The 18,027-nt window shown below is 46.6% G+C and overlaps 1 protein-coding gene across 1 annotated transcript; it reads left to right on the top strand.

The window, feature by feature from the left end:
- The first annotated feature begins 1,207 nt into the window (after positions 1 to 1,207).
- ltv1 (LTV1 ribosome biogenesis factor) lies at positions 1,208 to 17,824 on the top strand. The gene is made up of 11 exons (XM_078557490.1): positions 1,208 to 1,386; positions 3,583 to 3,711; positions 4,195 to 4,392; positions 7,593 to 7,680; positions 8,073 to 8,208; positions 9,452 to 9,680; positions 10,360 to 10,487; positions 13,664 to 13,794; positions 14,222 to 14,274; positions 15,559 to 15,759; positions 17,285 to 17,824. Exons 1-11 carry the CDS (start codon positions 1,384 to 1,386, stop codon positions 17,393 to 17,395), a joined length of 1,407 nt encoding a protein of 468 aa, XP_078413616.1. The 5' UTR covers positions 1,208 to 1,383; the 3' UTR covers positions 17,396 to 17,824.
- The last annotated feature ends 203 nt before the right edge of the window (positions 17,825 to 18,027 follow it).

Here is an 18,027-nt window from a genome sequence, read left to right as displayed (position 1 = left end):
AAATACATTTAAAAATAATGGAAATAGGTAGGAAAAGAAAAATCTATATAAATTATTGGAAAAAACAAAAAGGAGGGGGAAAAATCAGAAAGGGGGTGGGGATGGAGGAGAGAGTTCGCGATTTAAAGTTGTTGAACTCAATATTCAGTCCGGAAGGCTGTAAAGTGCCAAGTCGGAAGATGAGGTGCTGTTCCTCCAGTTTGCATTGAGCTTCACTGGAACATTGCAGCAGGCCAAGGACGGACATGTGGGCATGAGAGCAGGGTGGAGTGTTGAAATGGCAAGCGACAGGGAGGTCTGGGTAATGCTTGCGGACAAAACGAAGGTGTTCCGCAAAGCGGTCACTCAGTTTGTGTTTGGTCTCTCCAATGTACAGGAAACTGCATTGGGAGCAGTGAATGCAGTAGACTAAATTGAGGGAAGTGCAAGTGAAATGCTGCTTCACTTGAAATGAGTGTTTGGGCCCTTGGACGGTGAGGAGAGGGGAAGTAAAGGGGCAGGTGTTGCATCTTCTGCAGTTGCATGGGAAGGTGCCATGGGAGGGGGTTGAGGTGTAGGGGGTGATGGAGGAGTGGGCCAGGGTGTCCCGGAACGATCCCTACGGAATGCTGCTGGGGGGGGCTGGTGAAGGGAAGATGTGTTTGGTGGTGGCATCATGCTGGAGTTGGCGGAAATGGCAAAGGATGATCCTTTGAATGCGGAGGCTGGTGGGGTGATAAGACTGGTTGAGCTGCCAACGTCACAGCCTTCTTTCCACGGAAGTCTTTCACTTAGCCTAGCGCTGCTCCAGCAAGTCAGCAAAACTTTCCCACGTAAATAGGGTCTTTATCTAACCCCGTGCTGTGCCTGTCCTGAGAGTGTTTGATTCTAAAACTGGGGGATAGTGTGGAGGGAACTCAAAAAAAGAATACATTTTACACTTTACGCAACGTCCATTTTTAAACAGGATTGAATGTGTGGGAAGACATAATCCCACCCTCCCCACATATCTGGTTTATAGTGACTGCAAATCTTCCAACATAACTCGGAGGTCAGAGCGGCAGTCAGCCAGTATCCCAGAGTGCATCACAACCCCAGCCAATCAGGAGTCGGTGGTCAGAGCGGCAGTCAGCCAGTATCCCAGAGTGCATCACAACCCCAGCCAATCAGGAGTCGGAGGTCAGAGCGGCATTCAGCTAGTATCCCAGAGTGCATCACAATTCCAGCCAATCACCGCTGGGCGTGCAGTCGCATGGCGGCCTAAGGGTTCTGATTCTCGGGGACCCGGCGCTTTTTGATTCGGTGCCTCGGGCTCGGAGGGGACAGTGAGGCCGGGGGCAGCTCGCAGACGCGCATTCTCATCCCGGGTGATCTCCCGGAGACAGGCGGCAGCCTCCAGCGGCCATGGTGAGTGAGCAGCGCGGACCTGGAGCCGGACCCGGGCGGGGGGGGGGTCAGGGAGGATCTGCATTCCTATAGCGCCTTCCATCACCTCCAGCCCATCGCAATGAAATGCTGTTTAAATGTGTTCCCTGCTAATGTTGCTGGTTTGTGAATAGCAAGATCCCACAAACAACAACTTGGTAAATGACCAGATTGTGTTCGCGATGTGGATTGAGGGATAAATATTCATCCAGGACACTGGTGAAAATTTAACAGCAAAACACAACAGATGCTGGAAATTTGAAATAAAAGCAGAAAATGCCGAAAAAATTCAGCAGGTCTGGCAACATCTGTGGAGAGTCAAATAGAGTTAACGTTTTGAGTCGAATACGACTGCTCTTCAGAATAGCTTCTTCCAATTCTTCTGAAGAGTCGTATTCGACTCGAGTGTTAACCCTATTTCTCTCTCCACAGATGCTGCCAGACCGGCTGAGATTTGTCGGCACATGTTTTTATCACTGGTAAAAATTTCCTTGTTCATCAACCACGGGATCTTTTACCTTGAAAGGCAGCTTAACTCAGTTTACTGAAGGATGGCATCTCTGACAGTGCAGCACTCTTGGAATGTCGGCCTGCATTCTGTGCTCAAGTCTCTAGAGTGGGACTTGCCTCTGAGGTAGAAAGTTGTGAATTCAAGGGTGCTCGCTACTGAGTGAACCCGGAGACCGTTCTGTCCACTGCGTGGCAGACTGGTCAAAATAGGCTGTGAAAAGATTTCCTTTTCAAGCATAGATCAAATTCCCTCTGTCGTCTACTCCCTGGCCCTTTTGGTAACTTAGTCCAAAAACACAATGACAGGTTCCTTGTGTACGCTGCAGCACCCGGCTCTATCTCACCACCACTTCTCTCAACCAGCCCCCCCACCCCACCGGAAGACCAAATGCCTTTGCTTTCTGCCACAAATTTCATTCCTGCTGCAGTGTCTGTCTTTATCGCTGGCAATGGTCTGAGGCGGAACCAGACTGTCCACAACCTTGGTTTGACCCCAAGGTGAGTTTCTGACCACAAATCCGCATCATCCCGAAGCCCTGTTCCCACCGAGAATAGAATCACAGGATGGTCACAGCACAGAAGGATGCCATTCACCATTATAACATTATTCGACTCCCTGCCCCCGCTTCAACTCATCTGCTGAAACAATCACCTGTGTCTTTATTGCCTCTAGACTCGACTATTCCAACATTTGGCTGCTTTCCCACATTCTACCCTCCATAAACTTAAGACGATCCAAAATGCTTGCTGCCTTTATTCTAACTCACACCAAATTCCATTCACCTATCCCCTGTGCTCGGTGACCCCTACGTTGGCAGTGTATTTCTGATCACAACAACCTGCTGTGTAAATAAAACAAATCATCCTCATCTATCCCTTTAGTTCTTTTGTCAATTACTTTAAATCTGTAGCCTCTGGTTACTGAATTTCCTAGCACTGGAACCTGTTCCTTTCTGACTTTCTCAAAATCAGCTCTTAATTTTATATATCTTTTATTCAATCTCCCCTTAACCCTCTATGCCCTAAAGAGAACAATCACACTTTCTACAGTCCCTCTGCGTAACTAAAACCTCTTATCCCTCGCACCTTTCCAGCAAAAGGTGTTTTCACTTTTGCTGGAAATTCATAACTAGAGATCATGCATATAAGATGGTCACTAATAAATCCAATTGGGAATTCAGGAGAAATGCCTTTACCCAGTGAGTGGTAAGAATGTGGAATTCACCACCACATGGAATAGTTGAGGTGAATATTAAAGAAACATTTCAAGTGAAGCTAGATAAACACATGACAGAGAAATGAGTAGAAGAATATGCTGATAGGGTGAGATGAAGTATGATGGTAGGAGGCTCATGTGGAGTATATATAGCAGCATCGACCATTTGGGCCGAATAGCCTGTTTCTGTGCTACTAAATTCAATGTAATCCTCCTCTGTTCTCTCTCCAAGGCCTTGAAATCCTTGACGTGATTGTACCCCTCAGTGAGTGACATGGTACTAGGTCACTAGCTGGGTGTGGTGTGATATTTGCTGGGTTTATAATGCAGAAAGGTCAGTCTGTGTGAAGCTGAATCATGTGTATGGAGTTATCTCCACTGATCTCCGAATGAGCCAGAGTCTCAGCGCCTCATTCCCATGTCTTAACCCTGATTCCAATTTTGTTCTTCAGCCTCACCGAAAGAAGAAGCCCTTCATCCAGAAGAAGTCATCAGTGACCTTTCACCTGGTGCACAGAAGCCAGAAGGATCCATTGGTCGCAGATGAGAAGGCCCCACAGAGAGTTCTACTGCCGGCAGAGGTGGTTCACTTTAATGTGTAGCTGAGAGCTCTGTACAAACATGATGAGATAGGGCTCGGCACTGGGTGTGGGCCGCTTCCTCGTGAATTTGAATTTAATCTTTGGATCCAGCTAGGAACAGGAGGAGGTAATTCAACCCCTCGAACCTGCTCCACCACTGAGTTAGATCATGGCTGATCTGTGCCTGAACTCCATTTAGCCACCTTTGCTCCATAGTGGCTGTAGGGTCTTTTCTGCCCACTTGAGAGGGCAGAGGGTTTAATGCCATGTGCAAAAGATGAATCTGCTGACAGTGCAGCACTGCACTGAAGTGTCAGCCTGGATTATGGGTCCATGTCTTGGGTGTGGGATTTGAACCCACAATGTTCTGACTCACAAATGAGAGTGCCACAGCTGACCTGGGGAGGGTTGCACAATTCTTATGAGTGAGTTGAGTTGGTTTCCGGCTGCCAGTATAACCCGGTCTTAACACCTTTCTTGCAGAGAGCGGATGTGCAAAAGCGAAAGGAGGAGGAGAGGAAATATGGCATCTTCTTCGATGATACTTACAATTACCTGCAGCACCTGAAGGAGGCGTCTCCAGTCGCTGAGCTTGTGGCCTCCAGCATACCCCTGAAGGAGGGCCAGGACACTATAACTACAGGAGATGGAAGACTGGAAGAGGAGGGGAAGCAGATTCCCGTAAGGCATAGTTGAGAGCGAGGCATTGGACAAATCTGGGATTTGGAGGGGAAGTGAGGAGGAAGCAAAAAATGAGCCTGTGCCAAAATAATTTAGGGGAACATGTCCCTTCACAGAACCACACAGTGCAGAAGAGGCCCTTCAGCCGTCGAGTCTGCACCGACACGTGAGAAATACCTGACCTACCTCCCTAATCCCATTTACCAGCACTTGGCCCACAGCCTTGAATGTTATGACGTGCCAAGTGCTCATCCAGGTACTTTTTAAAGGATGTGAGGCAACCCGACTCCACCACCCTCCCAGGCAGTGCATTCCAGACTGTCACCACCCTCTGGGTAAAAAAGTTTTTCCTCACATTCCCCCTAAACCTCCTGCCCCTCACCTTGAATTTATGTCCCCTCATGACTGACCCTTCAACTAAGGGGAACAGCTGCTCCCTATCCACCCTGTCTATGCCCCTCATAATTTTGTACACCTTGATCAGGTCACCCCTCAGTCTTCTCTGCTCCAACAAAAACAACCCAAGTCTATCCAGCCTCTCTTCATATCTTAAATGTTTCATCCCAGGCAACATCCTGGTGAGTCTCCTCTGCACCCCCTCCAGTGCAATCACATCCTTCCTATAATGTGGTGACCAGAACTGCACACAGTACTCCAGCTGTGGCCTCACCAAGGTTCTATACAACTCCAACATGACCTCCCTGCTTTTGTAATCTATGCCTCGATTGATAAAAGCAAGTGTCCCATATGACTTTTTCACCACCCCACTAACATGCCCCTCTGCCTTCAGAGATCTATGGACACACACGCCAAGGTCCCTTTGTTCCTCAGAACTTCCTAGTGTCATGCCGTTCATTGAATACTTCCTTGTCAAATTACTCCTTCCAAAGTGTATCACCTCACACTTTTCAGGGTTAAATTCCATCGGCCACTTATCTGCCCATTTGAACATCCTGTCTGTATCTTCCTGTAGCCCAAGACACTCAACCTCACTGTTAACCACCCGGCCAATCTTTGTGTCATCCGCAAACTTACTAATCCTACCCCCCACATAGTCATCTATGTCGTTTATATAAATGACGAATAATAGGTGACCCAGCACAGATCCCTGTGGTACGCCACTGGACACTGGCTTCCAGTCACTAAAGCATCCTTCTGTCATCACCCTCTGTCTCCTACAACTAAGCCAATTTTGAATCCACCTTATCAAATTACCCTGTATCCCATGTGCATTTGCCTTCTTTATAAGTCTCTCATGTGGGACCTTGTCAAAGGCTTTGCTGAAACCCATATAAACTATATCAACTGCACTACCCTCATCTACACACCTGGTCACCTCCTCAAAAAATTCAATCAAATTTATTAGGCATGACCTCCCTCTGACAAAGCCATGCTGACTATCCCTGATCAAACCTTGCCTCTCCAAGTTGGGATAGATTCTCTCCTTCAGAATTTTCTCCAATAGTTTCCCTACCACTGACGTGAGACTCACTGGTGTGTAGTTCCCTGGCTTATCTCTACAACCCTTCTTAAATAACGGATCCACATTAGCTGTTCTCCAGTCCTCTGGCACCTCCCCCGTGGCCAGAGAGGAATTAAAAATTTGAGTCAGAGCCTCTGCGATCTCCTCCCTTGCCTCCCTCAGCAGTCTGGGACACAGATCATCCGGACCTGGAGATTTGTCCACTTTTAAGCCTGCCAACACCTCCAATACCTTGTCACTCCCTATATCAATTTGCTTAAGAACCTCGCATTCTCTCTCCCCGAGTTCGATATCTTCATCCTCATTCTCTTGGGTGAAGACGGATGTGAAGTATTCATTCAACACTATAGTGATGTCCTCTGGCTCCACCCATAGATTGCCCCCTTGATCCCTTATGGGCCCTACTCATTCCCTGGTTATCCTCTTCCCATTGATATACTTATAGAATATCTTGGGGTTTTCCCTACTTTTACCAGCCGGAGCTTTCTCATATCCCCTCTTTGCTCTCCTAAATGCTTTCTTAAGCTCCACCCCACACTTTCTGTACTCCACTAATGCCTCTGCTGATTTGCTTCTCTTGTACCTGCTAAAAGCCTCTCTTTTCCTTCTCATTGTATCCTGAATATCTCTGGTCATCCATGGTTCTCTGGGCTTGTTACTCCTTCCTATCACCCTAGAGGGAACATGTTGAGCCTGTACGCTCCCCATTCCCTTTTTGAACATCCCCCACTGCTCTTTTGTAGATTTCCCCACAAATAGCTGTTCCCAGTCTACCTTGGCCAGATCCTGCCTTATTTTACTAAAATCCGCTCTCCCCCAATCCAAAACATTTTTTTGCAACTTGTCTATCCCTTTGTCCGTAAGAAGCTTAAATTGTACCATGTTGTGATCGCTCTCACTAAAATACTCCCCCACCACCACCTCAGCCGCCTGCCTGGCTTCATTCCCCAGAATTAGGTCCAGCACTGCGCTGTCCCTTGTTGGACCCTCTACATATTGACCTAAATCTCCCCTGTCTACTAATGAATGGACCTGTGGTCAGTGAGGATTCCTCTATGTGTTCATGGCGTGTTAGAGATTCGTTCTCAGGATCTGGGTGTCTCTGGCAAGGCTGCCCATTTGTCATTGCCTTGAGAAGGCGATGGTGGGTCATTGTGAACTGCTGGTAGAGGTTTGATACAACTGAGTGGCTTCAGAGGGAACTTAGTAAATGTATGCACAATGGGGAAAGGGGAAAGACCATAACCAGAAAAGCAATGAGCTGCAGGGAGAAAGAGTCTATTCTACCCCACCCCACCAACCACTTTCCCCAGTGGTTGTGCTGCCTACTGCAGCCACGAAATCCTCACTACAGTGGATTTATTCTGTTTTGCTGTCAGGGTGATTTGGGGTGGTAGAGAGTGACATACTTGGTTGAATTTTGTCAACTGACACAGAACCACTGCTCTGAAAGGGGCAATGTTACTGACTGCCCCAGGGCGCAGGGGTAAACCAATTGCATTCACTGCAGCAGGAATCTATTTTCCCTCCGTCTCTCCTCCTCTTTGTTTGTCCCCCGCCTCTCTCTGTCTCTCCTCCCTATCTCTGCCCCTCCTTCTGTCAGCCCCCCTGTCTCTTTCTCCCCTCTCTTTGTCTCTGCCCCCACTGTCTGTATCAATGAGGGTTTCTGGAGCCTTTTGTAAAGTGAGCTGTAAACCTGTGATGTGTTTGATTTCAGACTCATTCCATTAACCTGCCGTCGTCGGTTTTTGCTTCCGAGTTTGAAGAGGAGACTGGACTGCTGAACAAAGCAGCTCCTGTGCGAGGTAAGACTTGGGGTGGTGGGGGGGTAACACTGAGGTTCCTGCTTTACACTGATCCCCTCAGCAATCTGCAGCATCGGTCTGGCTTTTGTGGCCCAGTCTCTGGGATGGGACTTGAACCCAAGGTTTTCTGACTGAGAGGCAGGGGTGCTACCTACTGAGCTAAATTGACTGACACAAGCAGGGAGGTCGAGGGGTAAATGGGACCAGAAAGAGCTGGAGATAATTTCAGTGTCTGTGTCTTGGAGTAAATCATCGTTGTATGAGCTGTGCGTGTCATACAGTGAATCATACCAAACATTTAGTACCAGCTGTCTACTCCTGAGTGAGTGAGGGAGTGATTCACGTTCACATTTGAGACAGTAAATTAAGGGTGTGTTTGGATTTGCCCTCAGGGCCTCGCCTGGACCTCGACCCGGACATTGTGGCTGCCCTCGATGATGACTTTGACTTTGATGATCCGGAAAACGTTTTGGAAGACGACTTTGTGGTGAAGGCTGTCGGGAGAGGGAGTGAGGCAGATGTTCAGATGTATGTGATTTAAACCCGGGGAAGTGAGGGATACCGAAGGAGGGTTAGCCTGCTGGCCAAGGGTCAGCAGAGGGGGCTTTAGATTAAGCTAAGGGTGTGGAGAGATGGGCAGAGCGAGACCCTCTGCTCCACCCAGCCTGTCCAGTACAGTTGTGATGTACCTTGTATCTCAGTCCAGGCACTCAGCTGTAAAATCTGCTGAGACAGTTGAAAAACTAGATCAAAGTCTAGGCTCATCACAGGGGAAAAATCTTGGAACTTGCTCTCTGGCCCCCGTAGTCAATTGAGATGAGTGTAGGAGGCCACACTGTGCCTGATTAACATAATCAGGTAAGAAGTAATGTCCACCCCAGTCAGAAACAGGTCCCACGCTTGCTCAGAGGAATTCAGTGAATCCCACTCACTGCACAGGCTGACAGCCTGTTTCAGGGCTCACTCCTGACATCGACCCTTCATTTAACTTGAAACAAACTGAGTACCTCGGTAAGCCGAGGGAGCTTTCTGTGCCACCTCGTACAGTTATTAAGGTGAGATTATTTGATCGATCGTGGGTTGTAATATAGGTTGTTTGCATATTTACGTGTAGGTTTTGTGATATGGCTCTATAACAGTGTGCTGGCCTTCCCGATTATCCATTGTTTTTTTCCCAACCCCCTAACGTCAATGTGTACAGGGGTGGAGGTTAGCCCCTTGATCTTGTCCTGACACAATGCTACCCCGACATCACGGACCCTCTCCCCATTGCTGCACAATCTCGGCAGCGCAAACCGAACGAGGAATAAACTCTTGCAATGGGCATGGGCTGTTTCTTCCCGTGTCCGCCTGGTGACATGAACTTGGCACCTCAGTGCTGTCGTTTTAGGGCTGTTTTTCGCCCCACAGCTGTTAAAGCGAGACCCCTATTTTCATGCGCCCCTGCCTCCTGGTCAGGCGGACAGTAAAAAGCCCTATGGGGACTATTTGAAGGAAAAGAAAAATTTTTCTCGGTGCCACCCAACCCCCTGGCAACGTTCCTGCCTCATACCAACTGCACCTGAACATACTTAACTGATCATTTACCTCATTCACAATCTGGTGGATCTTGCTGTGCACAAATTAACAGCTGCGTTTGCCTCAGTTTTTGCCTCAGAGCAGTTATGACGATGCTCCTGCAATGTTTCCTTGTCAGTGACCTGCTTTCTTTTGGGACAACCCGAGATGTGATGAGATGTCAAAGTGAATAGATTGTTTTTGCATTCCTTAGGGATTCGGATGATGAAGAGGAGTGGGAGGATACAGAGGATGAAGACTTTGATTCAGCTGATGCTCTCTCTAATGATGATGGTTCGAGGGTTGCCAGCAGCCAGGGCAGGGAAAGAGAGTTCCCCTTCATGGAGGAGGAGACCAGGAGTCGCTTTACCACCTACTCCATGACATCATCTGTGATGAGACGAAACGAGCAGCTCACCCTGTTGGATGATCGGTTTGAGAAGGTCAGTTTACACAAAAGATACTAGACTAAGACACAGGATAAAGTCCATGCTGTCTGCTGTGGCTCAGTGAGCAGCACACTCACCTCTGAGTCATGGGTTCAACTCCCAGTCCAGAGACTTGAGCACCGAATTCAGACTGACACTCCAGTGCAGTACTGAAGGAATGCTGCACTGTCAGAGCTACCGTCTTTTGGATGAGACATTAAATTGAGGCTTTGTCTGCCTGTTCTGGTGGGTGGAAAAGATGCCATGGCCATTATTGCAAGAAGAGCAGGGGAGCTATCCCCAGTCTCCTGGCCAATATTTATCTCCCAATCAACATCACAAGAGAGACAGATTGTCTGGCTATTATCACATTACTGCTTGTGGGAGTTTGCTGTACACAAATTGGCTGCTGTGTTTCCTACATCACAACAGTGACAAGATTTCAAAAGTACTTCGTTGGTTGTGAAAGGTGCTATATTCTTATTTCCTTCCTCTCTTTCTGTCATCTCTCTCCCTTTCTCTCACTCTCAGTCTCAGCCGAGTTTCTCTCCTATCCTGTCAGCAACGGGAGAGATGGAACTCCTCAGCGCTGGAGAAATTCTGCTTTAAACATCTGTCTTCTAGAAGGTGTTGAAAGTAGGTGTAACCCTTCAGGTGGTGTTCCGTGCAGTAACCCTGTCTCTGTCTGCTTTAGCTGTACGAAGAGTATGATGATGATGAGATCGGAGCTCTGGATCACCATGAACTAGAAGGACCTATTCAGGTGGATAGCACACGGCTGGATGAAGTCGTCAGTGATTATCGCACTCAAAAAGCAAAAGAGTAAGCGGATGTAAAATGTGAATGGAATGATTTCGCACAGGAGGCCATTCAACCTTTCATACCTGTGTCGGCCCTTTGAAAGAGCTATCAAATTAGGGGTGGGTTTAAACTAGATTGGCAGGGGTTGGGAACCTGAGGGGAAATTCAGAGTGGGGAGGAGAAAAACTGGCAGTGGGAAGTAGAGAAGTATTAACTGATAAGGAGGATGTATCAGAGAGTAGTATCATGGTAAACAGAATACATGGAGTTTGACAGAATTAGAGTCGGCAATAGTAAGTCATTAGATGAGGTCAGAGTAAGGGGGAAAGTAAAAAGCCTCAATCATGTATGTGAATGGAGGGAGTGTGGTTAATAAGATTGGTGAACTGTAGGCACAGGTTGACAAATGGAATTATGATATTATGGTATAACATACCTGGCTCAAAGAAGAGCAGGACTGGGCATTAAATATTCCTGGGTACAAGGTTTTTAGGAGAGACATGAAAGGAAGAAGAGACGGTGAGGGGTTGGAGTTACAGTATTGATTAATGATGATGCTCCAGTCCTGGAGAGAGCAGATGTTCCAGAGGGGTCAGCGACAGAATCTCTGGCTAGAGGTAAGGAATTAAAAAATTGCAATAACATTCATCGGTGTAGTATATAGACCACCAACTAGTGGGAGGGATGTAGAGAAACAGGTTTGCAAAGGAATTACAGAGAGGTACAAGAATTATAGAGTAATTATAATGGGGGACTTCAATTATCCAGTATAGACTCAGATAGGAATAGTGCAAAGGGATGTGGGGCGTGAGTTTCTGGAATGTGTTCAAGATCATTTTCTGCAGCGGTATGTTTCCGATCCAAAGAGAGGTCAGGCACTGTTGGACCTGGTTCTGGGAATGAGTTCGCCCAAGTGGATCAGATACCAGTGGGAGAGCATTTAAGGGACAGTGACCATTGTATCATATGGTTTAAATTGGCCAATGGAAAAGGACAAGGAACAATCCAGAGCAGGGATAGTTAATTGGAGGAAAGCCAACTTCGATGGGGTGAGAATACATCGGAGTCGAGTGAGTTGGAATCAAATGTTGGCAGAAACGACGATGGCTGAACAATGGGCCACCTTAAATGAAATAGTATTGCAGGCAATGTCAAGGTATATTCCCTTGAAGGGGAAAGGTTGGGTGAATAAATCCAGAGCACCCTGGATGACAAGAGAGTTAGAGGTGAAGATGAAAATGAAGAAGTGCGTGTATTACAGATGTCAGGTAGAAAATACAATGGAGAATCGGGCTGAATACAGAAGAACCAGAGGGGAAGTGAAAAAAAACGAATTAGAAAAGCAAAGAGAGAGCATGAAAAGAGACTGGCAGCGAACATAAAACAGAATCTCAAGGCCTTCTATAAGCATACAATAAAAGGGTGGTAAAAGAAAGAGTAGGGCCAATTAGTGATAAAAAAAAAAGACTTGCATGTGGAGGCAGGAGAAGTAGCAAAGGTATAAAACGAGTACTTTGCATCTGTCTTTACAAAGGAAGAAGGTGCTGCCCTCACCGAGGTGAGAGAGGAGGTAACTGTTACACTAGAAGAATTTACGTTGAGAAGGAGGAGATGTTCGGAAGGCTATTTTTAAAATAGATAAGGTACCAGGACTGGATGAGATGCCTCCGAGGATACTGAGGGAGGTGAGAGTGGAAATTTCAGAGGCACTGGTGATAATCTTCCAGTCTTCCTTAGACACAGGAGCGGTGCTGGAGGTCTGGAGAATTGTGAATGTTACACTCTTGCTCAAAAAGGGGTGCAAGGATAAAGCTGGTAACTATAGACCAGTCAGTTTGACTTCAGTGGTCGAGAAACTTCTGGAAACTGTAGTTCGGGGCAAAACCAATAGTCACTTAGACAAGTGCAGGATTATTGAGGGAAGCCAGCATGGATTCATTAAGGGAAAATCATGTTTGTTTTTTGAGGAGATAACAGAGATTATTGATAAGGGCGATGCTGTTGATGTGGTGTATATGAATTTTCAAAAGGCATTTGATACAGTGCCACACAGCAGACCTGTGAGCAAAATTCTAGCTCATGGAATAAAAGGGAAAGTAAGCACTTGAATAAGAAATTGGCTGAGTGACAGGAAACAGAGAGTGGTGATAAATGGTTGTTTTTCAGATTGGGGGAAGGTTTGTAGTGGAGTTCCCCGGGGGTCAATGTTGGGACCCTTGCTACTCCTGATATATATTAATGACCTAGACTGTGATGTTCAGGGCATGATTTCAAAATTTGCAGAGGATATGAAGATTGGAAACATCGTCAACTGTGATAAGGATAGTTTTGAACTTCATGAGGACAGACATGTTAGTAGATTGGGCAGACAAGTGGCAGATGACGTACAATGCAGAGAAGTGTGAGGTGATTAGAGGGCACAGACTCAAAATAATTGGCAAAAAGAGTAATAGTGATGGGAGGAAAATGTTTTTCATCAGGTGGTTGCAGTCTGGACCGTCCTTCCTGAGAGGGTGGTGAGGCAGGTTCGATTGATATATTCAAAGGGGAATTGGATTGTTATCTGAAAGGAATGAATGTGCTTTGTTACAGGAATAAGAATAAGAGAGTGGGATTAGGTAGAATGCTCTTTCAGGGTGATAGTGCAGACTTGATGGGCTGAATGGCCTTCTGCCCTGTAAAGATTCTGTGTAGTCCCACTCCCCTGGTTTTTCCCCATAGTCCTGCTGTTTCTTTTCCTTTTTAAGTATTTATCTAATTTCTTTTTGAAAATTATTATTGAATCTGCTTTTACTGCCTTTTCAGGCAGCACATTCCAGGTCTTAAACACTCAACATGAGGCAGAAAACAATTCTCTTCATCCTCCCACCACTGGTTAGTTGTCCAATTGTCTTAAATCTGTGTCCTCCCAACTGCATGTCAATGTTGAAGCCCACTATTAAATCTCACATTAACCCCCACTGCTCCACTGGGAACAATTCCAGCTTCTCCAGTGTCCCCCAGTTAACTGAAATCCCTCACCCCTTGTACCATTCTAGGAAAATGTGTTCCTTAAATAAACTCCATCAATGTTCAGTGGGGATAAGTCCTGTAGTGCAGAGATACCCGCTCCCTTTATCAGCTCAGTCGGGGTTGGGGGCTGTGTCATTTTCTTTGTTTTTTGAGGGGATTCTCAACTCTCTCAATCTTGCCGGCAGCTGTCAAATGCCCGATGACCTGGGGCCAAGGGGGGACGTCCTACTAAAGGAGGAGGAAGAGGAGAAGGAAGAGATCGAGGTGCTGGTCATTGAAGAACCAACAGAACAATGGGACTGTGAATCCATCCTCAGTAAGTACTGGTTCCTCCTCCATCAAAATATCTTCACAGTCTCAGCTGTGTCTCAGCAGCTAGCATAATCCCCTCTAAGTAAGAGGTTGGGGGTTCGAGTACCACTCCGGGGACTTCTCCCAGTGCAGCACTGAGGGAGTGCTACACTGTTGGAGGTGCTCTTTCAGATGAGACATTAAACCAAGGTCCCATCTACCCTTTCGGGTAGATGTGAAAGAACCCACAGCAATATTTGGAAGAGCAGGGGAGTTCTCCCCAGTATCCTGGGATAATATTTATTCCTCATTCAGCATCACCAAAACAAAGAGGCCTGTGTTTGGTGCAGTTCAGGGTGGTGTGTTGCAGCCCAGCTTAGGAGGGGCAATGTGACGGAATTGTAACGATCTATTAGTTTGAATCCTCAGTTTGAATCTTTTTTCTCGCACAGGCACCTATTCAAATCTGTACAACCATCCGAAGCTGATAACTGATCCACCAAAGGTATGAGCAACGGATGCTGCTGTGAATGTTCATGCGTCTCAATTTCTGCCTCTTGTTAAGTGCGGGTGGGGGGGGGGGGGTCGGGATGTGAGGAATGTCACGTGATCGCCAAGCGTTTGCCTATTCATACCAGGTTTTCCCACCCGCTAAGACTGCGGCTGTGAGGTTGTATTGGCCTGGGCAGGATGGCCCAAGGCTGCAGCAGAGTGGAGGCAACTTTAATCCCTGTCCATCTGAACGGCATCTTGTTCTTCTAACTCTGGACCAGTAAAACCCAGACGCCATGAGTTCAAATCCAGCCATGACGGGTTGTGAAATTAAACTAAATAACCTGGTGAATTTTGGGCTACTTCCGTTAAAATTGGATTCAAATTGTTGTTAAAAACCCTGCTGGTTCAGTAATATCTTTCAGCGAGGGGAACCTGCTGTTCTCCCACAGTCCACCATGCGATTACGGTGGTGTGGGGTGATTTTGACTTTGAATTATAATGTAGAATGGGTGATGTCAGTGGATTGGGGCAGGATGTATAACAGGTGGCTGAATCAGTATCACCCGCTTTACGCAATTGGTCAAAGTCAGAATGCCCCACCACAGGCATTCCCTTGAGATTCTCTGGGCAGAATGTATCGGCCAGCTTCTCTCATCTATATCACACAGTGTGTCATTTATTTGATGCTGTTCCTCTCTCCTAACCTCCTGCAGCCTCCCTTTGAGACACCTCTTGGGCTGTAGGATGAAGTGGGTGGGGGTTTAGGGTTTTGCCACAGATAGCCCTCCCCAGCTGAGTAGCAGTCGATTTATTGGAACACACACTTTGAGGCTCAGTGGTTGGGAGTATATCTGGGCCATGTTTAAGAGGGGTCCCCCAGTTCTTCATCCTCACCACTCTCTGGGCAAAGAGATTTCTCCTCAATTCCCTATTGGATGTATTAGTAACTATCTTATATTTATCACCCCTGGTTCTGGTCTCCCCCACCAGTGCAGACATTATACAGGACTTGCATTTCTAAGAAACAATTAATCGTAGCAAAGCATTCCATGGCTTTTTATATTTGGACATGGAGCTGAGTGGCTGTGGTTTGGGGAGTTACCTTAAACTCTGGAATTCTCTTCTAAACCTCTCCACCTACTACACTCTCCCCCTTCAAGACGCTCCTTAAAACCTACCTCTTTGGCCAAGCTTTTGAGTGCTTGTCCTAATGCCTTGGAATGGTTTACTGTGTCAAAGGTGCCTTATAAGTACAAGTTGTAAATCGTCAGGCTGTGACTTTTCCTCTTTTCAGCTCAATCCAATCAAGGTGTCCAAGAAAACTGGGATTCCACTGGATGTTTTACCCAGACGGAGTCTGACTGCTAAACAGCTGGAACGACTAGAAACAATTAACATCAGCGACCTACCCAGAGTTTCAACGCAATCCCGTTCACGGGATGAGAGCAAAGAGGAGAGGAAAATCCGGAAACAGAAAATTAAAGGAGAACGGAAGGTGAGGAACATCGTGTGCTCCGTAACACAAGAACATACACTCCTCAGAGAGTAACTGGGGTTTATCACAGGGCAATGTCGCAGTGTCATTCGGGGGGACATGGAGGCGTAGTGGTAATATTAATGTCACTGGACTAGTAGTACTCCAGAGGCCCGGGCTAATGCTCTGGGGAGGCAGGTTCGAATCCCACCACAGCAGCTGATGGAATTTAAATTCAATTAATAAATCTGGAATTGAAAGCTCGTCTCAGTAACAGCGACCATGAGACTATCAATGATTGTTATAAAAACCCACCTGGTTCACTAATGTCCTTTAGGGAAGGAAATCTGCTGTCCTTACCCGGTCTGGCCTACATGTGATTCCAGACCCACAGCAATGTGGTTGACTCTTAACTGCCCTTCGAAATGGCCCTAGTAAGGGCAATTAGGGATGGGCAACAAATGCTGGGCAACACCCACATCTCATTAAGGAATTATAAAAAACAGAACATACCCTCTGTGGCGTGTTTCCAGGCTTTATCATGGGGCAGTATCACAGCCAGGAGTTCAGATGGTTTGTATTGTGTACACAATAACACACAAGTGAGGAGTGTGTCAGAGGACAGGAAGATGCAGTTTGGCCATAGAAAAATAGCTTTTCATTCCTTTTTAAAAAAAATATTTAATGACTTGGTACAGTTTATCTGTGAGGATTGCTGTAATAAGCAAAGGTGATTCAGTAAAACTAAGTTCTGATTGGCTAGTGTGTATATGCAACTCAACTATGGCTATTGGGTGGCATTTATTATTGTGACGCCGTAATAGATTCACTCTGCAAGTGTCTAAACGTCTCGAATCACTGATGGCAGGGATGAAGTGGGTTGCATGGAATGGATGTTGTTGAATGTTGGCTGACTGTAAAATACTTCATCAAACAACATAAATAAGCAGCTTTGTTGTGATGGCATTGCTGCTACCACAACACCTGAAAGGAGAACTTGTCTGAGCTGATACCTGGTCCCAGATCATGTCACCTGCTGCTCTTCTCTCCCCTCCACTCCACTAGGGCACTTCACCATATTTATGATATATGATATAGCACAGAATGAGGCCATTTGGCCCATTGTGCCTGTGCCGGCTCTTTGAAGGAGCTGTTCAATTAGTCCCACTCCTCTTCCCCCATAGTCCCTCCTCTTTCCCCATAGTTCTGAAACTTACTCCTTTCCAATTCATGTTTGAAAGTTGCTATTGAATCTGCTTCAGCAGCCCTTTTTGGCAGTCATCCAGATCACAACTCTGTTCTTTTGTCAGTTATGTTCAACCGGTGTTCCCTGGTTATCGACAGCCCTGCCAGTGGAAAGTTTCTCCTTATTTTATCAAACCCACCATGATTTATTAAATCTCCTCCCTTAGCCATCTGTGCTCTAACGTGTCTAATCCCAGCTTCTCCCATTTCTCCGTTAATATTTAGTTTATTATACTTGCTGAAAATGTGTTGCCTCTTTTAACCATTTCTCTCTCTCTCTCTCTCTCTGGTTCCCATGCAGGAACGAAGAGTGGAGAAAAAAGCCAACAGAAATGCATTTAAAGTGGAGAAGGCGCGGCAGGAGCAAGTGGTTTTGAACCTGAGACAGAACCTGCAGGGGGTCAAACTGTGAGTGATAATGTGAGGCCGAGTCCCTCCTCCCAGGGGTCGGGGTGAGAGAGAGAGCTCCGATGGAGGTTCAGCCATTCCCTGACGACTCGAATGAGAAGTTCACTCTCGTGCCTTTACAGCCATCCTGCCTCTGCCTACAAAACGGACCCGAGGACTTGAACGCTTTCTGAGATTCTCAAATCTCTGGCCCTCTTTCCAACGACTACAGAGCCAACCCAGACCTTTCTGCAAGTAAAACTCATCTTGAGGTCAAAGGGTGAAGCTTCGGTGGGTTAGGGGGATATGTATAGAATGTTCCACCTGAACTCACAGCATTTTTGGCCATCTGTGTCTCTCATAATTGGATCTTTACCCTGCACCTGAAAGCCAAAAAAAAAAACAGTTTGTGGTTCAATCTATTTATAAAATATGTGTGAATTTTCTAAGCCTATGAACTGTGGGATGTTCCGTTTAATTCCTGTGACTTTTCAACATGAATTCATTCATCGGCTGTGACTGTTCTGTTGGCAGAAGAACACAGCCTGAGTGGGAGCTCAGCTCTTGTGCCTCAGGGCCAGCTCAGGAGTTCTGCGGAGGATGTAATCGAGTTTGAGAGAATGCAGCACAGTCCTTTGGATAAGATGTTCAAACAGG

Source organism: Cetorhinus maximus, chromosome 14, assembly GCF_964194155.1.
Source record: "Cetorhinus maximus chromosome 14, sCetMax3.hap1.1, whole genome shotgun sequence".
Taxonomy (NCBI): domain Eukaryota; kingdom Metazoa; phylum Chordata; class Chondrichthyes; order Lamniformes; family Cetorhinidae; genus Cetorhinus; species Cetorhinus maximus.
The sequence above is the reverse complement of the archived record's forward strand: the minus strand, read 5'-3'. Positions and strand labels throughout refer to the sequence as shown.